Below are 17826 nucleotides of genomic sequence, written 5' to 3' on the forward strand. Positions count from 1 at the left end.
TTACTCCTTTGCAATCCCACCACATAGAGAGAAGAACCTTTTTCCCATGAAATTCCCTTCTCGGTTGTGGTTGAGCCTTTTCCCTTTTACCAAGCCACTGTTTACGACGTTTAACATTTCGACAGAAGATCCATTTTTCATCACCAGTCACAAGACTATCCAAAAAGAGTGAAATGAGTTCGCGAGAATGGAGAGAGGAGCAGATGTCAACTCGGGATTTGCAGTTGCTTTCAGACAATTCACAAGGCACCCATTTTCCAAGTTTAGGAACCTCTCCAAGTTTGAATTAAGCTTTATTGCTAATTCTTCAACTGATAATGCAGGATTTTCTTCAAGTAATGCCTCAAGGAGCTTATCATCAAACTCAATTGGGCATCCTATTCGATCTTCATCTTCAAGGCTGAAATCTCCACTTCTGAATTTTGCAAACCATCTTCTGCAAGTTCTTTCATTCAAGCATTCTTTCCCATAAACTGAGTGCATATTTCGAGTCGCTTCGGCAGCAGAGTTTCTTTTTTTGCACTCATAAAGCATTGTGTGCCTCAAACGCTCTTTGGATACTTCCATGTTAGAAAGGGTTTTAATCAAAGAAATTTTAATTTTATTATTCTGTAAAATGATATTTAATATACATATATATATATATATATATACATATGTATACTCAGAGTAACAGATTTTGTTGAATTTTCTGCTGCTTAAAATAAAGCATATTACTCTACCACTGGTATTTGAGTACTCTCTTTTCCACCTTGTTTCACATTTATGTGTTTACTCCGGTATATATATATATATATATATGTATATAGTCTTAGGAGGGAAGGTAATTGGGGCAGAAGAAGGAACGGTGGTGTGGTGGTGGGGGGGGGGGTCGTCAATCGGGTGTCCGGGTGGGTCTGTAATTTTTGTAGTTTGCATAGATTTTGTGCATACAGTTTGGGGAGTGTTCCAAGATCTTGTTGTGGACAGGGCCTTTAGCGAATAAGATCTCCAAGCTCTCAGAAATGCAAAGGTCACAGCAAGTGTGGCCTCCCGTGTAAGAACGCGCTCTCTGGAGTAGTCTCCACTTGATCTTGAAGGGGATGGAGTTCCTTTTAAGGTGCCAGATATGGGCGGCGAGAATAGTCTGGTTAGATTTGTCAGGTCGCCAGAACGAATGTGTGTGGGCGTACCAGCGAGTCTTAAAACTATTTGAGGTCATTCCGAAGTACGATTTTCTTTAATCATCGGGGCCTGATCGTACATCGCATATGTAGACGAGATCTTTCTGTAGGCGGTTGTTGTTGAGGGGGCAAGTAGTCTTATCAGGGCAATTGCAGTTGCTGTCGGATGCTGGATGGGCTTCGGAAAAAGTAGATTTATTAAGTTTTTTGACGTTATTGTTGGCTAGGTTCCTAGCTAGATTGGGTGTGGTGGAGTAGGAGTGTCTAATGGTGTTCTTATTAAGGATTGTATAGTACTTATGTTGGGTGGGGAAGTGTTTTTGTAAGAGAGTGAAGAAAATTTTAGCTACAGGTGTTGAAACTTCACGGTTGTACCAGCTAATGTGTCTTCGCCTATTATTCTTGGGTGGGCGTGGGGCTATGCTAATGTAGGTTATCTTATCTCTAAAGCCACTGCGGGCCAGGGCCTCATTGTAATAGGGGGCTGCGGCATTAAAGATATCCTCGGTGGCAGAGAGGCTAGATATCCTAATGGAGACACTTTTCACTAAGTTGTCTAATATATTTTTGGGGTGGTTAGAATTAATGTCTATATATCTAAGGGATTCATTAGGTTTATGGTACGGGTAATAAAGGGAGGTTTCTAAATCGAGGGTAACGTCAAGGAAGTTAGCTTTGGTTAAGTTTGAATCTAAGGTAATCCTAAGGCCTAAGTTCAAAAAAAAAAATATATATATGTGTATATATATATATATGTGTGTATGTATGTATATATATATATATATATGTGTGTGTATATATATATATATAAATATATATATAATGTGTTGATATATATATATAATATATATATATATGTGTGTATATATATATATATTATATATATGTTTGTGTGTCTGTGTTTGTTCTCCCACCATCACTCGACAACCGATGTTGGTGTGTTTACATTTCTATAACTTAGCAGTCCAGCAAAAGAGACTGATAGAAGAGATACTAAGCTTACAAAGAATAAGCCCTGGAGTTGATTTGTTCTACTAAAGGGGTGCTCTAGCATGGCCACAGTTAAATTACAGAAGCAAATAAAAGAATATAATGGAGTAAATTTGATTTTTGATTAAAACCCTGTTATAGCGATGCTCCAGCATTGCCACCCGTGTCACCATCACATTAAGTACTCAGCTTTTTTGAGGACCTTAATGGATAACGTCTGACCTTCTTGACCGCTTTCGACTCTGAAGGTATGTAGAGATTCTCCTTCGAAAATGGAATATTCTCCTAACTGGAAAGAAACAGAAAAAACAAAATTTAAAAAAAAAACAAATAGATAAATAAATGCAGTTATATGTTTTATTTTTTTCGTTTCTATTTTGTTTGCTTGTTTTTCTTTTCTCTTTTTTTACTTTATTTTTGGGGGTTGTGTGGTTAAGAATCTAGCTTTGCAATCGCATGGTTCTCGGTTCAGTTCCACTCCATGGCATCTTAACTCTTTAGCATTTAAACCAGCCATATCTGGCCAAAAGTATTCTGCCTGTTTTATGTTCAAAATGGCCAGATCTGGTCTCTCACACCGATCCTACAATATCGTTTTAAAAATTAACAGCTACCTCATCAAAATCTCATAGCTACAAGATAATGCCTGATTAGTTCAAGGCAATTTGGATGAAAAAGCATTAATTTGGGTAGAATAATGCGAACACTAAAGGGTTAAGCAAGTGAGTTTGGCTATGGCCATGGGCCAACCAATGTGAGAAAATTTGGTAGACAGAAATTGCGTGGGCACCAGTAGTGTGTGTGTGTGAGCGTGTGTTTGTGTGTGTGTAGAGAGAGAGAGAGAGAGATTATACTAGCTTCATTTCTTTCAAGCCTACGCATGTCCTCAGCAGTCATGGGCCATGTTTCACTGCCATGTAGCATGGCAGTTCGCACACATGCATCATACAGTCTACCTTTCATCCTGAGTAACAGCCCTTAGTTGCCAGTAGAAGTAGGAGCTCCCTGAAATTTGCCCAGGCTATTCTTATTCTAGCCGCTACACTCTCAAAGCAACCACCCCCACTACAGACTTGGTTACATAGGTACCAAAAGCTATCAACTACTTCTAGTTTTTCCCCCTGTCGTGTGATGGAATCTGTTCTCTGTACATCTTCAGTGTTTTTTGCTCCTGTGTATCTCTCATACACAAAAACTATCTTCCCGGTAAACATTCCTTTGATATTACTGCACCTTTTGTGTGTCTACAGCTTACACCAGGCACTTCATATGGAGTTTCTACCTATGCCTTTTTTACAGATCGAGCAGGGCCATCCACCTGAAGGGGTTTGTGATTTGTCTGCCTTCCTAGTTATTAAAACTTTGGTTTTTGCTAGGTTAACCCTAAAGCCCTTCAATTCCAGACCTTGCTTCCACACCCTAAACTCTGTCTCCCAGTTCTGGCAGTGACAAGGCGATCAGCATAGAGGAGCTCCCATGTGCAGCCTGTCTTGAAGTCCTCTCTTATTGCCTGGAGGACTATGATGAATAAGAGGGGGATGAGGACAGATCCTTGGTGAACACTTACTTCTAGCCGGAATTCTTCACTATACTCATTGCCAATCCTCACCTTACTGACAGCATCCCTGTACAGGACTTGTACAGCTCTTACCAACCACTCGTCTATCTCCAGTTTCCGCATTGACCACCAGATAAGGGATCGGGGGACCCTGTCATAGGCTTTCTCCAAGTCAACAAAAGCCAAGTACAGAGGTTTATCTTTGGTCAGATATTTCTCCTGCAGATGCCTTACCAGAAATATAGCATCAGTAGTGCTTTTCCCTGGCACAAACCCAAACTGTGTCTTATCTAATCTAACACTCTCTCTAATTAGTTGGGCTATGACCCTCTCCATGACTTTCATTACTTGATTCAACAACTTCATACCTCTGCAATTATTCCTACCTTTATAGCAGTTGCCTATGGTGCTGCTACACCAGTCATTGGGTATAACTCCTTCATGTATCACCTGATTGTCTATATGGGTGACTAGACTATAGCCAATGCTGCCAAATATTTTAAGCATCTCTACAGTGATTCCTGATGGGCCAGGGACTTTCCCTGACTTCATACCCTTAATTGCTTTATCTACCAAGGTACTGTCAATTAAGATAGCTAGTCCCTCTCTTGGGTTGATATTCGGCAGACTCTCTTTCTCCCATTCATTCTCTTCATTTAGCAACCTTTTACAGTGGCGTCTCCACATCTCTCTGCAGCCTCATTAAATGCAAGTGAACCATCATCCATGCGGACACATTTCTCTCCTACAACATCATGATTCTCTCTCACAGTCTTGCAACACAAAACACTTCAAGTCTTTAGTCCTCACAACACAGAAAATTGGCAAATTTTTCTTATCTGCTTCACCTCTAGCTAAGTAAACCCGTCTCCTAGCTTCCCTTCTGGCAAACTGATACAATTCCCTACTACCACCGTTCTTCCAGTCCTCCTAAGTCTGTTTCTTTTCCCTAATGGCTCTGTCAACTACATTGTTCCACCACTACGTTACCTTGGGTCAAGAGGAAACTTTGCACCATTCACAGATCTTGTCAGTAGCCCTCAATAGGTTGTCCCGTAAGAACCTCCAGTTGTCTTCCACATCATATGATGCTATATCCTCCTCTATTTTGTCAAAAGCTTTAAGTAATACATCTCTATTTATTCACAGGATCCTTAAGCTTCCAGACCCTTTTTTTCCATGCTGGTTGTCTTCTGGGCATCGATTTAGCCCTGATCCTGAAGTCGCTAGCTACTAATCTATGTTGTAATGTGCATTCTTCACCTGTGATGGTTTTGACATTTATAAATAGCCGTCTTTCCCGTTTCCTGGTGAGGATGTAGTCAATTTGACTAGTGTGACTAGTGTGACCTCGAGACTGGTAGATGAATAGGTGTATTACAAACCATAAGATCATTTGCATTGTGGGAACCATATCCACTGTGTACACCATGGAAGCCCCCTGCATGTTGTCTATGCCCATTGAAGTTGCCTGTCACAAAAAGAAGGTCCCTTTAATTCGCCGACAAGGTAGCCTGCAAGAGGGTGTCATAAAATCGGTCTTTTGTTCATCAGGTAGCCCTGGCTGAGGGGTGTAAGCCGAGATAATGGTAGCTAACCTATGTTGCAGCACTAATCTAAGCTTAAGTATTTTATGACAAACTCTGACTACCTCGATTACCTTATCAACCCATATTTTTTCTCCGCAAGAAGTAGTCCCATGCCCCCAACCCCGTCAGTGTTCCCTACCCAGAAAATCTTATACCTATATTCTTTGCCTGTAAAGAACCTAGCAGAACTTCCTTTCCACCTTATTTGTTGGATGCAGTACATCTCAGTTCAAGCATTTCAACAATCTCACCAGACCTACCTTTCAATGTGCCAACTCTGCGTGGGCCCGCGCGTTTCTGGGGTAGGTAACGGCAGCATCGTGTACCTGAAAAGAAAGATCGCATTTGGCAGAACTCATAAACATACAATAGCCCTCAACCTGCACACACTACACCATCATTTTATACACTAATTTAATCACTACATTGCATAAGAGATAAACCCTAAGTAGGGATTGGGAAGTATTAAGCTTTTGGAGGTGATCAGGGAAAAGACATCTGATAGGGGTCAGAGCAGTGCTTTTCAAACTTTTTGCTGGAGCGGAACCCCAAGGAAACATTCCCTGCGCAATAATTTAATAGTCTTATGCACACATATCTGCACAGGAGAATTAAAAATTACTGTCGATTTTAGCAGTTTTGTAACTTTTTGCGGAACCCCTGGACTGTACTGGAGGAACCCTGGTTGAAAACCACTGGGTCAGAGGATAAAGACTTGCGGTACAGGTGGTGGGGGTGGGAAGGATGGACACACCGTAAAACAGTGAAAACTCAGGCTGCCAGTGTGAAAGAATAGTAATAATAATAATGAGATAGAATTGGGAATTTGTATTCTTAACTAGAGCTAAAACCAACAGTTTTTGGTCAGCCAAACTGTGACAAACTTAGATAAATGAATTAACAAATGACCAATAATAATAATAATAATAATAATAATGATGATATTAATAATAAATGAGCATGAAAGAGAGGGAGAAGGGAGAAAGAGGGAGAGTAGGATTGAGTGAAGGGATCTTAAGTTTTTTTCTCTAAACATACAACATGGAAGACGAAACTGTGCTTATATACATATATATATGTATGTATGTATGTATGTATGTAGGTAGGTAGGTAGGGGTGTGTGTGTATGCATATATGTATTCACTCTATGCTGACTGGTGCTACAGTATGGGCAGATTTTCAAAATCCAATGAATCTTTATACATTTATACAGTTAAGAAATTTTACAAATACGCTTTTTCAAGGAGATATGATAAACCTATTATAATGTGTAATACTACATGTACTTTTCATATTTTATATATAGTGATGTAATTCTTTGGACTAACAATGTTTAAGGCTGAAGAGAGCTTTAAACCATCTTTTATATCAATAATGCACTGATGTAATAACGGATTGTTTATAAAGCTTGAAACACGTGTACCGTGAAATCCTTTGTGTTCTGTTTTTAATCTATATTTGATATATTCTCTCTCACCTCTGCCACTATCTGGCTTATACAGGTGCTTACACTTATCATGTATTCACTCTAAGTTTACAGTACCTATGTATGTATGTATGTATGTAGGTAGGGGTGTGTGTGTATGCATATATGTATGTATGGTTACAGATGTGGCTGTGTGGTAAGTAGTTTGCTTTCCAAGAATGTGATGTTAGGTTCAGTCCCACTGTGCGACACCTTAGCTGTGTGATTTCTATTATAGCCATGGCCCAAACAAAGCCTTGTGGGTGGATTTGGAAAACCACAGAAGAAACTTATTGCTTGTATTTATATATGTATATGCTAATATATACATGTCTGTGTATGTGTATATATACATATATACATACATAATACACACACACAGAGTTTAGTGTTCCGATCAACAAAAAATGTCCTCCATTTGCTGGAAGATAAATATTATTTAATGTACAAAATATTAAATTGAGAGCCGCTAAACATTTCTTGTCATTATAAAGTCTGCCTAATATGGTTAAGCAGGTTTTATAATAACAAGAAACTACCTATTCACAGGTGTGCAAGAGAGTGGGTGGGTGTATGTGTGTGAAGAAATTACCTTGTTTTCGCTTCTTTGCAGGTGACAGCAAATTGTGTGTATATATACATATAGGCACATATATACAACAGGTTGATTTGCAGTTTCCTTCTACCAAATACACTCACAAGAATTTGGAAAACACTTGTCCAAAGTGCCATACAGTAGGACTGAACTGGAAACAATCCGACTGGAAAATGAACTTCTTTACCACAGAGCCATACCTATTCACATGCATGCGTGCGAGAGAGTGGGTATGTGTGTGTGTGAGAGAGAGAGAGAGAGATAGAGAGAGAAAGCATAGGTGGGTGTATTTGTGTATAAAGAAATTACCTGGTTTTCGCTTTTTTGCAGGTGACAGCAAATCAGCCAAATGAGGTTGACCAGTGTTCTTCAGGGCATCTACAAACACAAAGAAAGCCTTATCTTGTTTGCACATGATTGTATCAATGAGTTTTTTATTCATAGATGCTCCTTCAGCTTTGATTCGGTCCTTTTCAGACATTGTTAATACATCCTTCTGCAACAAATGATCCAATACGTCATTCGCGATCATATTCTGCACTAACTTTACACGGTTGTCCTTCACCAATTTCTTATGTTCTTCACTCATCATCTTCACAGAATCGCTGTCTTCGCCGTCTGTCGATTCATCAACTGATCCCGTCTGAGAAAAAGCTTCATTGGGAAGGCTCTCAATGCTTTCCGCAGACGCCTCTACATAGGCCGATGTACTCGGCAATTGATCATATTTGCTTATTAAAGGATTATCTTCCCTTGGCTCGTTGATTAGAATATTCTTTGATCCAGCATTGTATATCTCTCCTTCACTCTGCAGCTCCACTTTCACGCTGGTCGGAGTGACTGTTTTAGGCAGGATACTGCTTTGGTTAGACTGAAAAACAACAGAAACAAGTAAAATAAATATTCTGATGATGGTGGAGTTAAAAGAAAAGTAACTCAGTGGTCAGGGCACTTCATTCAACAATCAAACCCATGCAAATCAATGGTTGCGCTGTTGGGAAGCTGCATTAGAACAACATGGCTTCGGGTTCAGTACCACATGTAGCAAACTGAGCATGTGTATAAATCTATATGGAAACATCTACATGTGTATATATGTATATACGTGTGTATGTGTGTGTGTATATATATATATGTATATATATATATATATATACACAAACACACTCTCTACTCTTTTACTTGTTTCAGTCATTTGACTGCGGCCATGCTGGAGCACCGCCTTTAATCGAGCAACTCGACCCCGGGACTTATTCTTTTGTAAGCCCAGTACTTATTCTATCGGTCTCTTTTGCCGAACCGCTAAGTAACGGGGACATAAACACACCGGCATCGGTTGTCAAGCAATGCTAGTGGAACAAACACAGACACACAAACACACATACGCATGCATATATATATATATATATATATATATATATATATATATATATATATATATATAAATACAACGGACTTTCAGTTTCCGTCTACCAAATCCACTCACAGGGCTTTGGTCGGCCCGGGGCTATAGTAGAACACACTTGCCCATGGTGCCACGAAGTGGGACTGAACCCGGAACCGTGTGGTTGGTAAACAAGCTACTTACCACACAGCCACTCCTGCGCCCTATATATATATATATATATATATATATATATTGATTTTGATTTTTGATTTTTCCAGTTTCAGCTAATGAGCTGTGGCCATGCTGGGGCACCGCCATTTGGTTTGATACACGGTTTTACCTCACGGATGCTTTTTAGCAAATGCCATCTGATGCATGAGAGAGTTCGATGCAGCTGCTCTCATCTGCACCTCCTGCCGTGAAGTTGGTTCATCCGGGACACCTGACAGGAAGAGATTCAGTCCTACTTTAAAGACATCCGCATCTACACCATGCAGGTCCCTCAGGTTCTTCGGGAGGATGTTGAAGAGCCGTGGGCCTCTGAAGCCCAGGCTATCACAATATCTTGTCCTACATCTTGATGGCAAATTTGGAGTCCTTGGTACTACGCAGTGGCGTCCGGTTCTGGCATTTGTGTGACTCTCGATGCCAAAGTCTGGGACAAGACCTTCCAGGATCTTCCAGATATATATTATGGCATATCTTTCTCGCCTACGCTCCAGGGAATAGAGCTTTAATCTCTTGAGTCTTTCCCAGTAGCTCATATGCTGCACAGAGGCTATCTTCTTCGTGTAGCTTCGTTGGATCGCCTCAAGTTCTGTGATCAACTTGACACTGGATGGTGACCATAGCTGAGAGCAATAGTCAAAGTGGCTTAGGACAAGTGTCTTCCAGAGGACCATCATGGTTTCTTGTTCTCTTGTTCTAAAGGTTCTAAGAATCCATCCAGCCAGCCGTCTACATTTCATTGTCAGTTTAGCAACATGTACATGAAAGGTCGCGTCATCACTCATGTGAATACCCAGGTCACGCACTGATTGTGCCTCTGGGATTGCAATTCCTCCGGGTCCAGTGTATTCATTGGGTATTGCATTCAGTTTTGCATGCTGATAGTATAAAGCTTGAAACTTTTCAGCATTGAACTGCATGCTATTTTTTTCAGCCCACTTGTATATTTCATCCAGCTCACATTGCAGGTGCTTAATGTCTTCAGGGTTCTGTATTGCCTGTGAAACTTTTGTATCATCTGCATAACTTGTGATCGTGGCTCTCTGCGTGGCTGAGGGCATGTCTGAGAGGGCCATTATGAACAGTAGTGGTACCAAAACAGTGCCCTGCGGAACACCGCTCACTATTTGCGTGCTAATGGAAGTGGCCCCATTGGCTGCTACCACCTGACTTCTATTCTTCAGAAAGTCATGAAGCCATTCTCCTAGTTTTCCAACTATGCCAAGATCACGCAGTTTGTGACATATCATTCCATGATCGACTTTATCGAAGGCCTTTGCGAAGTCGAGATATATGACTTCCACATTTGAGTGGTTGAGCAGTTGTTTCAGCACCCAGTCATAGTGCTGCAGGAGCTGAGTTAAGCAGCTTCTTCCTGGTCGGAAACCATGTTGGGTGTCAGGCAGCAAGTCATTTTCTTCAAGGAAGGTGATTAGTTTCCTTCTGACTATTCGTTCCATGACCTTGCTGATGTGTGAGGTGAGAGAGATAGGTCTGTAGTTCTTGGCCTCCGCTCTGCTACCTCCTTTATGAATAGGGCATATTTTACCTTCCTTCAGTTTTCTTGGAAGTTTGCCAGCTGCAAGGAAGCTCTGAAAGAGGAACTGCAGTGGTCTTGCTAGGACTCTCTTACATACTTTTAGGAGGATTGCCGGAATCCATCGGGGCCAATAGCTGAGTCTGTTTTCATTTCATCTATAGCCTTGATTACATCGTCTTCCTTTATATCGATGTAATTTATCGTCGCCGCCTCTGATTCTATATCTGCAGTGGTAAAGAAGTCAGTTGGATTGCTGATTTGGAAATGCCCAAGGGGTGGAGTGAAAACACTCTTGAATTGTTCATTCAGTATTTCACTTACCCTCATTGGTTTTCCTGTGAGTGTGCCATCCTTTTCAAGGAGTGGCCCTATCCTACAGTGCACCGTAGCTGTTTCTTTGGCATACCTGTAGAAAGCTCTGGGGTTAGTTTTTATGTTGTCTATAGCCCAGGCTTCTTTGTCTGCTCTTTCCTTCTCATGGGAGAGTTGCAGACAATTTTCAATTTCCAACAGTTTTATTTTCAGGCGGGACTTTTCACTGCTTTCAATTTGTTTGTTTAGGCGATTTGAAATCTTTGTACGCCGTCTCATTAAAATTTTCCTCTCTCTGGGGATTTTGTTCTTGTGTACAGTGGCCTTTCTCTCTGGGACACATTTGTAGCATATGGCTTGCATTACAGACATGAATTGTTGAAGTATCATGTCGATGTCCGGCGAGGAGAGACATTCAGGCCAGTTTTGTTTGAGGATCTCTTTCTCAATTTGTTTCCAGTTTGCCTTATTGAAGTTCAAGCTGGAAAGATTCTGAGGGTTTCTTGTAGGCTGCATGTCCGTGCTCTCTTTTGGCCCGTACATGGTCAGCTCTACCATGTTGTGATCCGAGAGTAGTGTCGGTGTCACTTTCACATTATGGATGAGATCCATATTATTTGTGAAGCAGAGATCCAGTGTGTTACCTGCCCTGGTTGGTTGGAGTATTACTTGCTCCATGTACAGGGTGTTGATGAGGTTCAGAGGGACCTCGCCTGTCCTCGTTCACATCTTGTCATTCCTGGGAGAGAAAGGCCCTCGGGCCATCTGACATTGGGTAGATTGAAGTCTCCCATGAGAAGTACACTTATGTGTTGTTCTAATGTGATTAGAACTTCTTCTATTTTTAAAAGGCAGTCCTCAAACTTGCCCATATGGCTTGGGGCATCTGGAGGGCGATATGTAGCACACACAACTACATCAAGTTGCCTTATGTGTACAATTAGTGTGTCACACACCGAGTTTGAGTATGACAAAAGGACCTGGGGTGTGAGGTCCTCACGGATGTACATAGCAACTCCTCCATGACTCTTTTCTTTTCTGTCGGTCCGTAGTACAACATACTGTGGTATGTGTAATTCCGCATCTGCTATGTCCGGTTTCAGGTGCGTTTCCGTGAGTGCTATGCATAAGGCTTGATTGCATGCGACAAAGTCTCTCAAGAACGGGACTTTTGTCCTTATACTGTGTGTTAGTAGTCCTCTGATGTTCAGTAGGAGCATCGAGGTGAGGTGTATGCTGTTGCCGGTGGTGTCCACCCTGGGTCCATCTGCTGTGGCGGTCTTGTGAACTGTGGGTAGTTCCATCTGCGAGCTTGAGTTTGATGGAGCCAGGTTAGCTGCTGTATAATCTTTTGTGCCATGCACAAAAAAGATTCTTGCTCAGCAGCTGCCCTTTCAACAACACGTTGGTGGTTTGTGGCACACACCACATCTGCGTACCTCCGTTTTGGGGCAGGTGATGTGTGGTCCATCCCATTTCCTTTCGGTGGTTGGTTTCTGCGGCAGGGTCCCGGATGTGCAAAACGGCAGCTTGCACCTTCCTCTCCATGCCGGCAGGCACCTTTCAGGTAGAACCTACATACCCGTGTGCGCTGCTTGTTTCCATCCTTTTTGGCATATGGATAGTTAGGTTTGCCTCTATCCCCGGCTGCCTTGCCCCTTGGCTTTGTCTGAGTTTTAGCTTCAGTTTTTCTTCCTTTTTCGGTTCTTTCATCTCCTTTATATATATGTAAATAATATATAATAATAATATTAGGGAGTAAATCGAAATTTACAGGGAAAAATTAGATTTTCCTTCTACCAAATATTAAAATATTGTTTAACCCTTTCGTTACTATATTTCTGACCAAAATACACCCCTTATGGGTTTCAATTAATTTCTAACGTAATCATAAATTTAGTCTGGTTTCATTAAACAACTATAACTTTTTTATTTATCAATATATTAACGTGAATTTTGGAAGATAATTTAATGAAATGTTCTCAACCAATTCTATACTATAATTTTTGTCACAAAGTGACTCTAATTGCAGGTAGATACAGGTAAATTCAACAAAATATAAAATTATTAAAATAGAAAATGGGTTATTAGCTATAGAAAATGGGTTATTAGCTAATATTCAATTGGGTATACAACAAAATTTTACGATAGAATTTGTTATTCTGGGTAACTTTCTGATACCCATAATAATATTTATGGCAAAATAGTCTTAATTTCATTTAAGGTTATGGGAAACCACTTTCTTTCATTTTGTTTACATTTAGCGTAACGGTTCGTTTCCGCCGTAATGATTTCAAATAGGCTCATTCAAAAAAGTAAAAAGAAATAGTCTAAGGCTTTACTCTTCTGGGAAAGTCTGTGGCTTGGTCCAGTTTCTTCAGAAAAATCACCGAAAGAAACAGTTTTCAAATTTTCACTCCATTCAGGTGCCAATTAATTTTCTTTATTGCTGTCGGAGCTCTCGGATTCACTGTTTTCACTTTCGGAAAATGAAACATCAGATTCATTATCAAATACCACGTGCTTTTTTTTTTCAGTCATAGAGTTAGATTTATGAAGGTCTTCAGTAGAAAATCCTTCGAATTCTGACTCGCTGCTTGATATAATGAAATTCGTATCCATTTTTTGTCAGAATTACAAATTTTGAAAACACAATAGGAACAAATTTCGGAAAAAAATCTCCCAAAATTCACGGAATTAAAATTACACTTCGATTTTTGTACAGAACTGTCGTTGAACTCTTTACGAAGTATAATTCGTGTTTTCACGAATGTACTAAAGAGATTTGCTCTGATATTCTCATTTAAATATGAATAGGTAAATTCGGGCGGTTTTGGGCGGCTTGGTCACATTAACCAAAATTTTTTTCGGGCGGTTTGGTAACAAAAGGGTTAAATATATTTGCTTATTTATTTAACTATTATCATTAACCTGAAGATTGACTATAACCATAATTCGAATTATTAATTGAATTTAAATTATTGTAATTCGAATTAGGTTATGGGCATGATACCTACATAGTGGTTTTACTTTTTATCTTATATTAAACTTTTTAATAGTTATATATATTCAAATTTTTAAAAAAGTTTTAAAGTTTTAAAATTTATTAATTTAAATTAAAAAAAAATTTTTTTAATATAAAAATTTATAAATATAAATTAATTTTAAATTTAAATAATTTAAATTTTAAATTTTATATTTCATATATTTTGTATATTATATTATTTTTATTTTTATGTTTTGGTTTATGTTTTTCACTGTTTGTTTTGCCTAATAGTGGTTTTACTCTAATTTAATTTATATATATATATAATACAGACACACATGCACACACAAGTATACGTATGTATGTGAATACATATACATATACACACACATATACATACATTTATATACATACATACATAGACACAGATGCATATATATATACATAGACATACACACACATACATACATAAATAAATACATACAGGTCTATCTAGCCAGAGGGGAGGCAGATAAGGAAAAATTTGCCAATGTCCTGCGCCGTGAGGATGAAAGACTTGAGGTATTTCGTGTTGCAAGACAGTGTGTGAGAGAGAATCGTGATGTGGTAGGAGAGAAGTGTGTTCGCAAGGATGACGGTTCACTTGCGCTAAATGAGGATGCAAAGAGAGAGGCTTGGAGACGCCACTATGAAAGGTTGCTGAATGAAGAAAATGAATGGGATAAAGAGAGTCTGCCGAATGTCGACCCAACAGAGGGACCAGCAATCCGAGTTAACAGTTCCTTAGTAGATAAGGCAATTAGAAGCATGAAAACAGGGAAAGCCCCAGGCCCATCAGGAATTACTGCAGAGATGCTCAAAATATCTGGTGGTGTCGGCTATAGCTTAGTCACCCGTATAGTTAACCAGGTGATACACGAGGGAGTCATACCCAATGACTGGTGTAGCAGCATAATAGTCAACTGCTACAAAGGTAAAGGCGACGCCCTAGATACAAATAACTACAGGGGCATCAAGCTGCTGGATCAGGTAATGAAGGTTACGGAGAGGGTTATAGCCCAACTAATTAGAGAGAGTGTTAGCTTAGATGATATGCAGTTTGGGTTCGTGCCAGGGAAAAGTACTACTGATGCTATATTCCTGGTAAGACAGCTGCAGGAGAAATACCTAGCCAAAGACAAGCCCTTGTACCTGGCTTTTGTTGACTTGGAGAAAGCCTTTGACAGGGTCCCCCGATCCCTTATCTGGTGGTCAATGAGGAAACTAGGGATAGATGAATGGTTAGTGAGAGCTGTGCAAGCCATGTACAGAGACGCTGCTAGTAAGGTGAGGGTTGGCAACGAGTACAGTGAAGAATTCCGGGTAGAGGTTGGGGTCCACCAAGGTTCAGTCCTCAGTCCCCTCCTATTTATCATAGTCCTCCAGGCAATAACGGAGGAATTCCAAACAGGATGCCCCTGGGAGCTCCTCTATGCTGATGACCTTGCTCTAATTGCTGAGTCACTATCAGAACTGGAGGAGAAGTTTCAGGTGTGGAAACAAGGATTAGAATCGAAGGGCCTTAGAATCAACCTAGCCAAAACCAAAGTCCTAATAAGTAGGAAGGTGGACCAATCACAAACGACTTCAGGTAGATGGCCCTGCTCGATCTGTAAAAAAGGTGTAGGTAGAAACTCTATAAGGTGCACCAAGTGTAAGCTATGGACACATAAGAGGTGCAGCAATGTCAAAGGAAGGCTAACTAGGAAAATAGTTTTTGTCTGTGGCAGATGCTCAGGAGCAATAAACACTGGAAATGTGCAGAGACAACTTCTACTCTACCACGTTCCAGGGAGACAAACTAGAAGTAGTTGATAGCTTCCGCTACCTAGGAGACCAAGTCAGTAGCAGGGGTGGGTGTGCTGAAAGTGTAACTGCTAGAGTAAGAATAGCTTGGGCAAAGTTTAGAGAGCTCTTACCCCTGCTGGTGACAAAAGGCCTCTCGCTAAGAGTAAAAGGCAGACTATATGATGCGTGTGTATGTACAGCCATGCTACATGGTAGTGAAACATGGGCCGTGACAGCTGAGGATATGCGTAAGCTTGCAAGAAATGAAGCCAGTATGCTCCGATGGATGTGTAATGTCAGTGTTCATAATCGTCAGAGTGTAAGTACCTTGAGAGAAAAGTTGAACCTAAGAAGCGTCAATTGTGGTGTGCAAGAGAGACGGCTGCGCTGGTATGGTCATGTGACGAGAATGGCTGTAGATAGTTGTGTGCAAAAGTGCTACACCCTAGCAGTTGAGGGAACCTGTGGAAGAGGTAGACCCAGAAAACCTGGGACGAGGTGGTGAAGCACGACCTTCGAACTTTAGGTCTCACCAAGGAAATGACTAGAGACCGAGACCTATGGAAGTATGCTGTGCGTGAGAAGACCCGGCAAGAATAGTCAGGCCATAACCCGTGGCCCCTACCTGGGACGTAGTCAGTCCACCTGTGCATACCTTCCTTCTTGTGACACTTGTGAAGACCTGTTGAGGCAAGTGAAAGTGAAAATCAAAATAAAATAGATGATCATCAATGGAATTTGTATCTTTGTTACCAGTGCCGGTGGCACGCAAGAAAACCATCCGAACGTGGCCGTAGCCAGTACCGCATCGACTGGCCTCCGTGCTGTGGGCACATAGCAAACACCATCCGATCGTGGCCGTTCGCCAGCCTCATCTGGCACCTGTGTTGGTGGCACATAAAGACACCATCCGAAGACCCGGCAAGACTAGTCAGGCCATAACCCGTGGCCCCTACCTGGGACGTAGTCAGTTCACCTGTGCATACCTCCCTTCTTGTGACACTTGTGAAGACCTGTTGAGGCAAGTGAAAATCAAAATCAAAACAAATCAAAATAGATGAACATCAATGGAATTTGTATCTTTGTGGCACACAAGAAAACCATCCGAACGTGGCCGTAGCCAGTACTGCATCGACTGTCCTCCGTGCTGTGGGCACGTAACAAACACCATCCGATCATGGCCGTTCGCCAGCCTCATCTGGCACCTGTGTCAGTGGCACATAAAAACACCATCCGAAGACCCGGCAAGACTAGGCACCTGTGTCGGTGGCACATACAAACACCATCCGAAGACCCAGCAAGACTAGTCAGGCCATAATCCGTGGCCCCTACCTGGGACGTAGTCAGTCCACCTGTGCATACCTTCCTTCTTGTGACACTTGTGAAGACCTGTTGAGGCAAGTGAAAGTGAAAATCAAAATAAAATAGATGAACATCAATGGAATTTGTATCTTTATGGTACCAGTGCCGGTGGCACACAAGAAAACCGTCCGAACGTGGCCGTAGCCAGTACCGCATCGACTGGCCTCCGTGCTGTGGGCACGTAACAAACACCATCCGATCATGTCCGTTCGCCAGCCTCATCAGGCACCTGTGTCGGTGGCACATAAAAACACCATCTGAAGACCCGGCAAGACTAGTCAGGCCATAACCCGTGGCCCCTACCTGGGACGTAGTCAGTCCGCCTGTGCATACCTTCCTTCTTGTGACACTTGTGAAGACCTGTTGAGGCAAGTGATCAAATCAAAACAAATCAAAATAGATCAACATCAATGGAATTTGTATCTTTGTGGTACCAGGGCTGGTGGCACACAAGAAAACCATCCGAACATGGCCGTAGCCAGTACCGCATCGACTGGCCTCTGTGCTGTGGGCTCATAACAAACACCATCCGATCATGGCCGTTCGCCAGCCTCATCTGGCACCTGTGTCGGTGGCACATAAAAACCATCCGCAGACCCGGCAAGACTAGTCAGGCCATAACCCGTGTGGCCTCTACCTGGGACATAGTCAGTCCACCTGTGCATACCTTCCTTCTTGTGACACTTGTGAAGACCTGTTGAGACAAGTGATCAAATCAAATCAAATCAAATCAAAATAGATGAACATCAATGGAATTTGTATCTTTGTGGTACCAGTGCCGGTGGCACACAAGAAAACCATCCGAACGTGGCCGTAGCCAGTAC

The 17826-nt window shown here is 41.3% G+C and overlaps 1 protein-coding gene across 9 annotated transcripts in view; it reads right to left on the reverse strand.

Moving 5' to 3' along the window:
- Positions 1–2192: 2192 nt before the first annotated feature.
- The window catches only part of LOC115223936, a 57317-nt gene continuing 41683 nt past the window's right edge, over positions 2193–17826 (reverse strand). For 3 of the 9 annotated variants that reach the window (XM_036512701.1, XM_036512700.1, XM_029794679.2), the window contains 3 exons: positions 7670–8231; positions 5561–5626; positions 2193–2438 (listed from right to left, as the gene is read on the reverse strand). In XM_036512701.1, coding sequence (XP_036368594.1) covers positions 2326–2438; positions 5561–5626; positions 7670–8231 — 741 coding nt within the window. In that variant the 3' untranslated portion in view covers positions 2193–2325. Of the gene's footprint in view, positions 2443–5556; positions 5627–7666; positions 8232–17826 lie in introns of all 9 variants that reach the window. The other 6 variants (XM_036512705.1, XM_029794680.2, XM_036512702.1 and 3 more) reach the window with 6 other exon arrangements.

The sequence above is a fragment of the Octopus sinensis genome, linkage group LG24, assembly GCF_006345805.1.
Source record: "Octopus sinensis linkage group LG24, ASM634580v1, whole genome shotgun sequence".
NCBI classification, from domain to species: domain Eukaryota; kingdom Metazoa; phylum Mollusca; class Cephalopoda; order Octopoda; family Octopodidae; genus Octopus; species Octopus sinensis.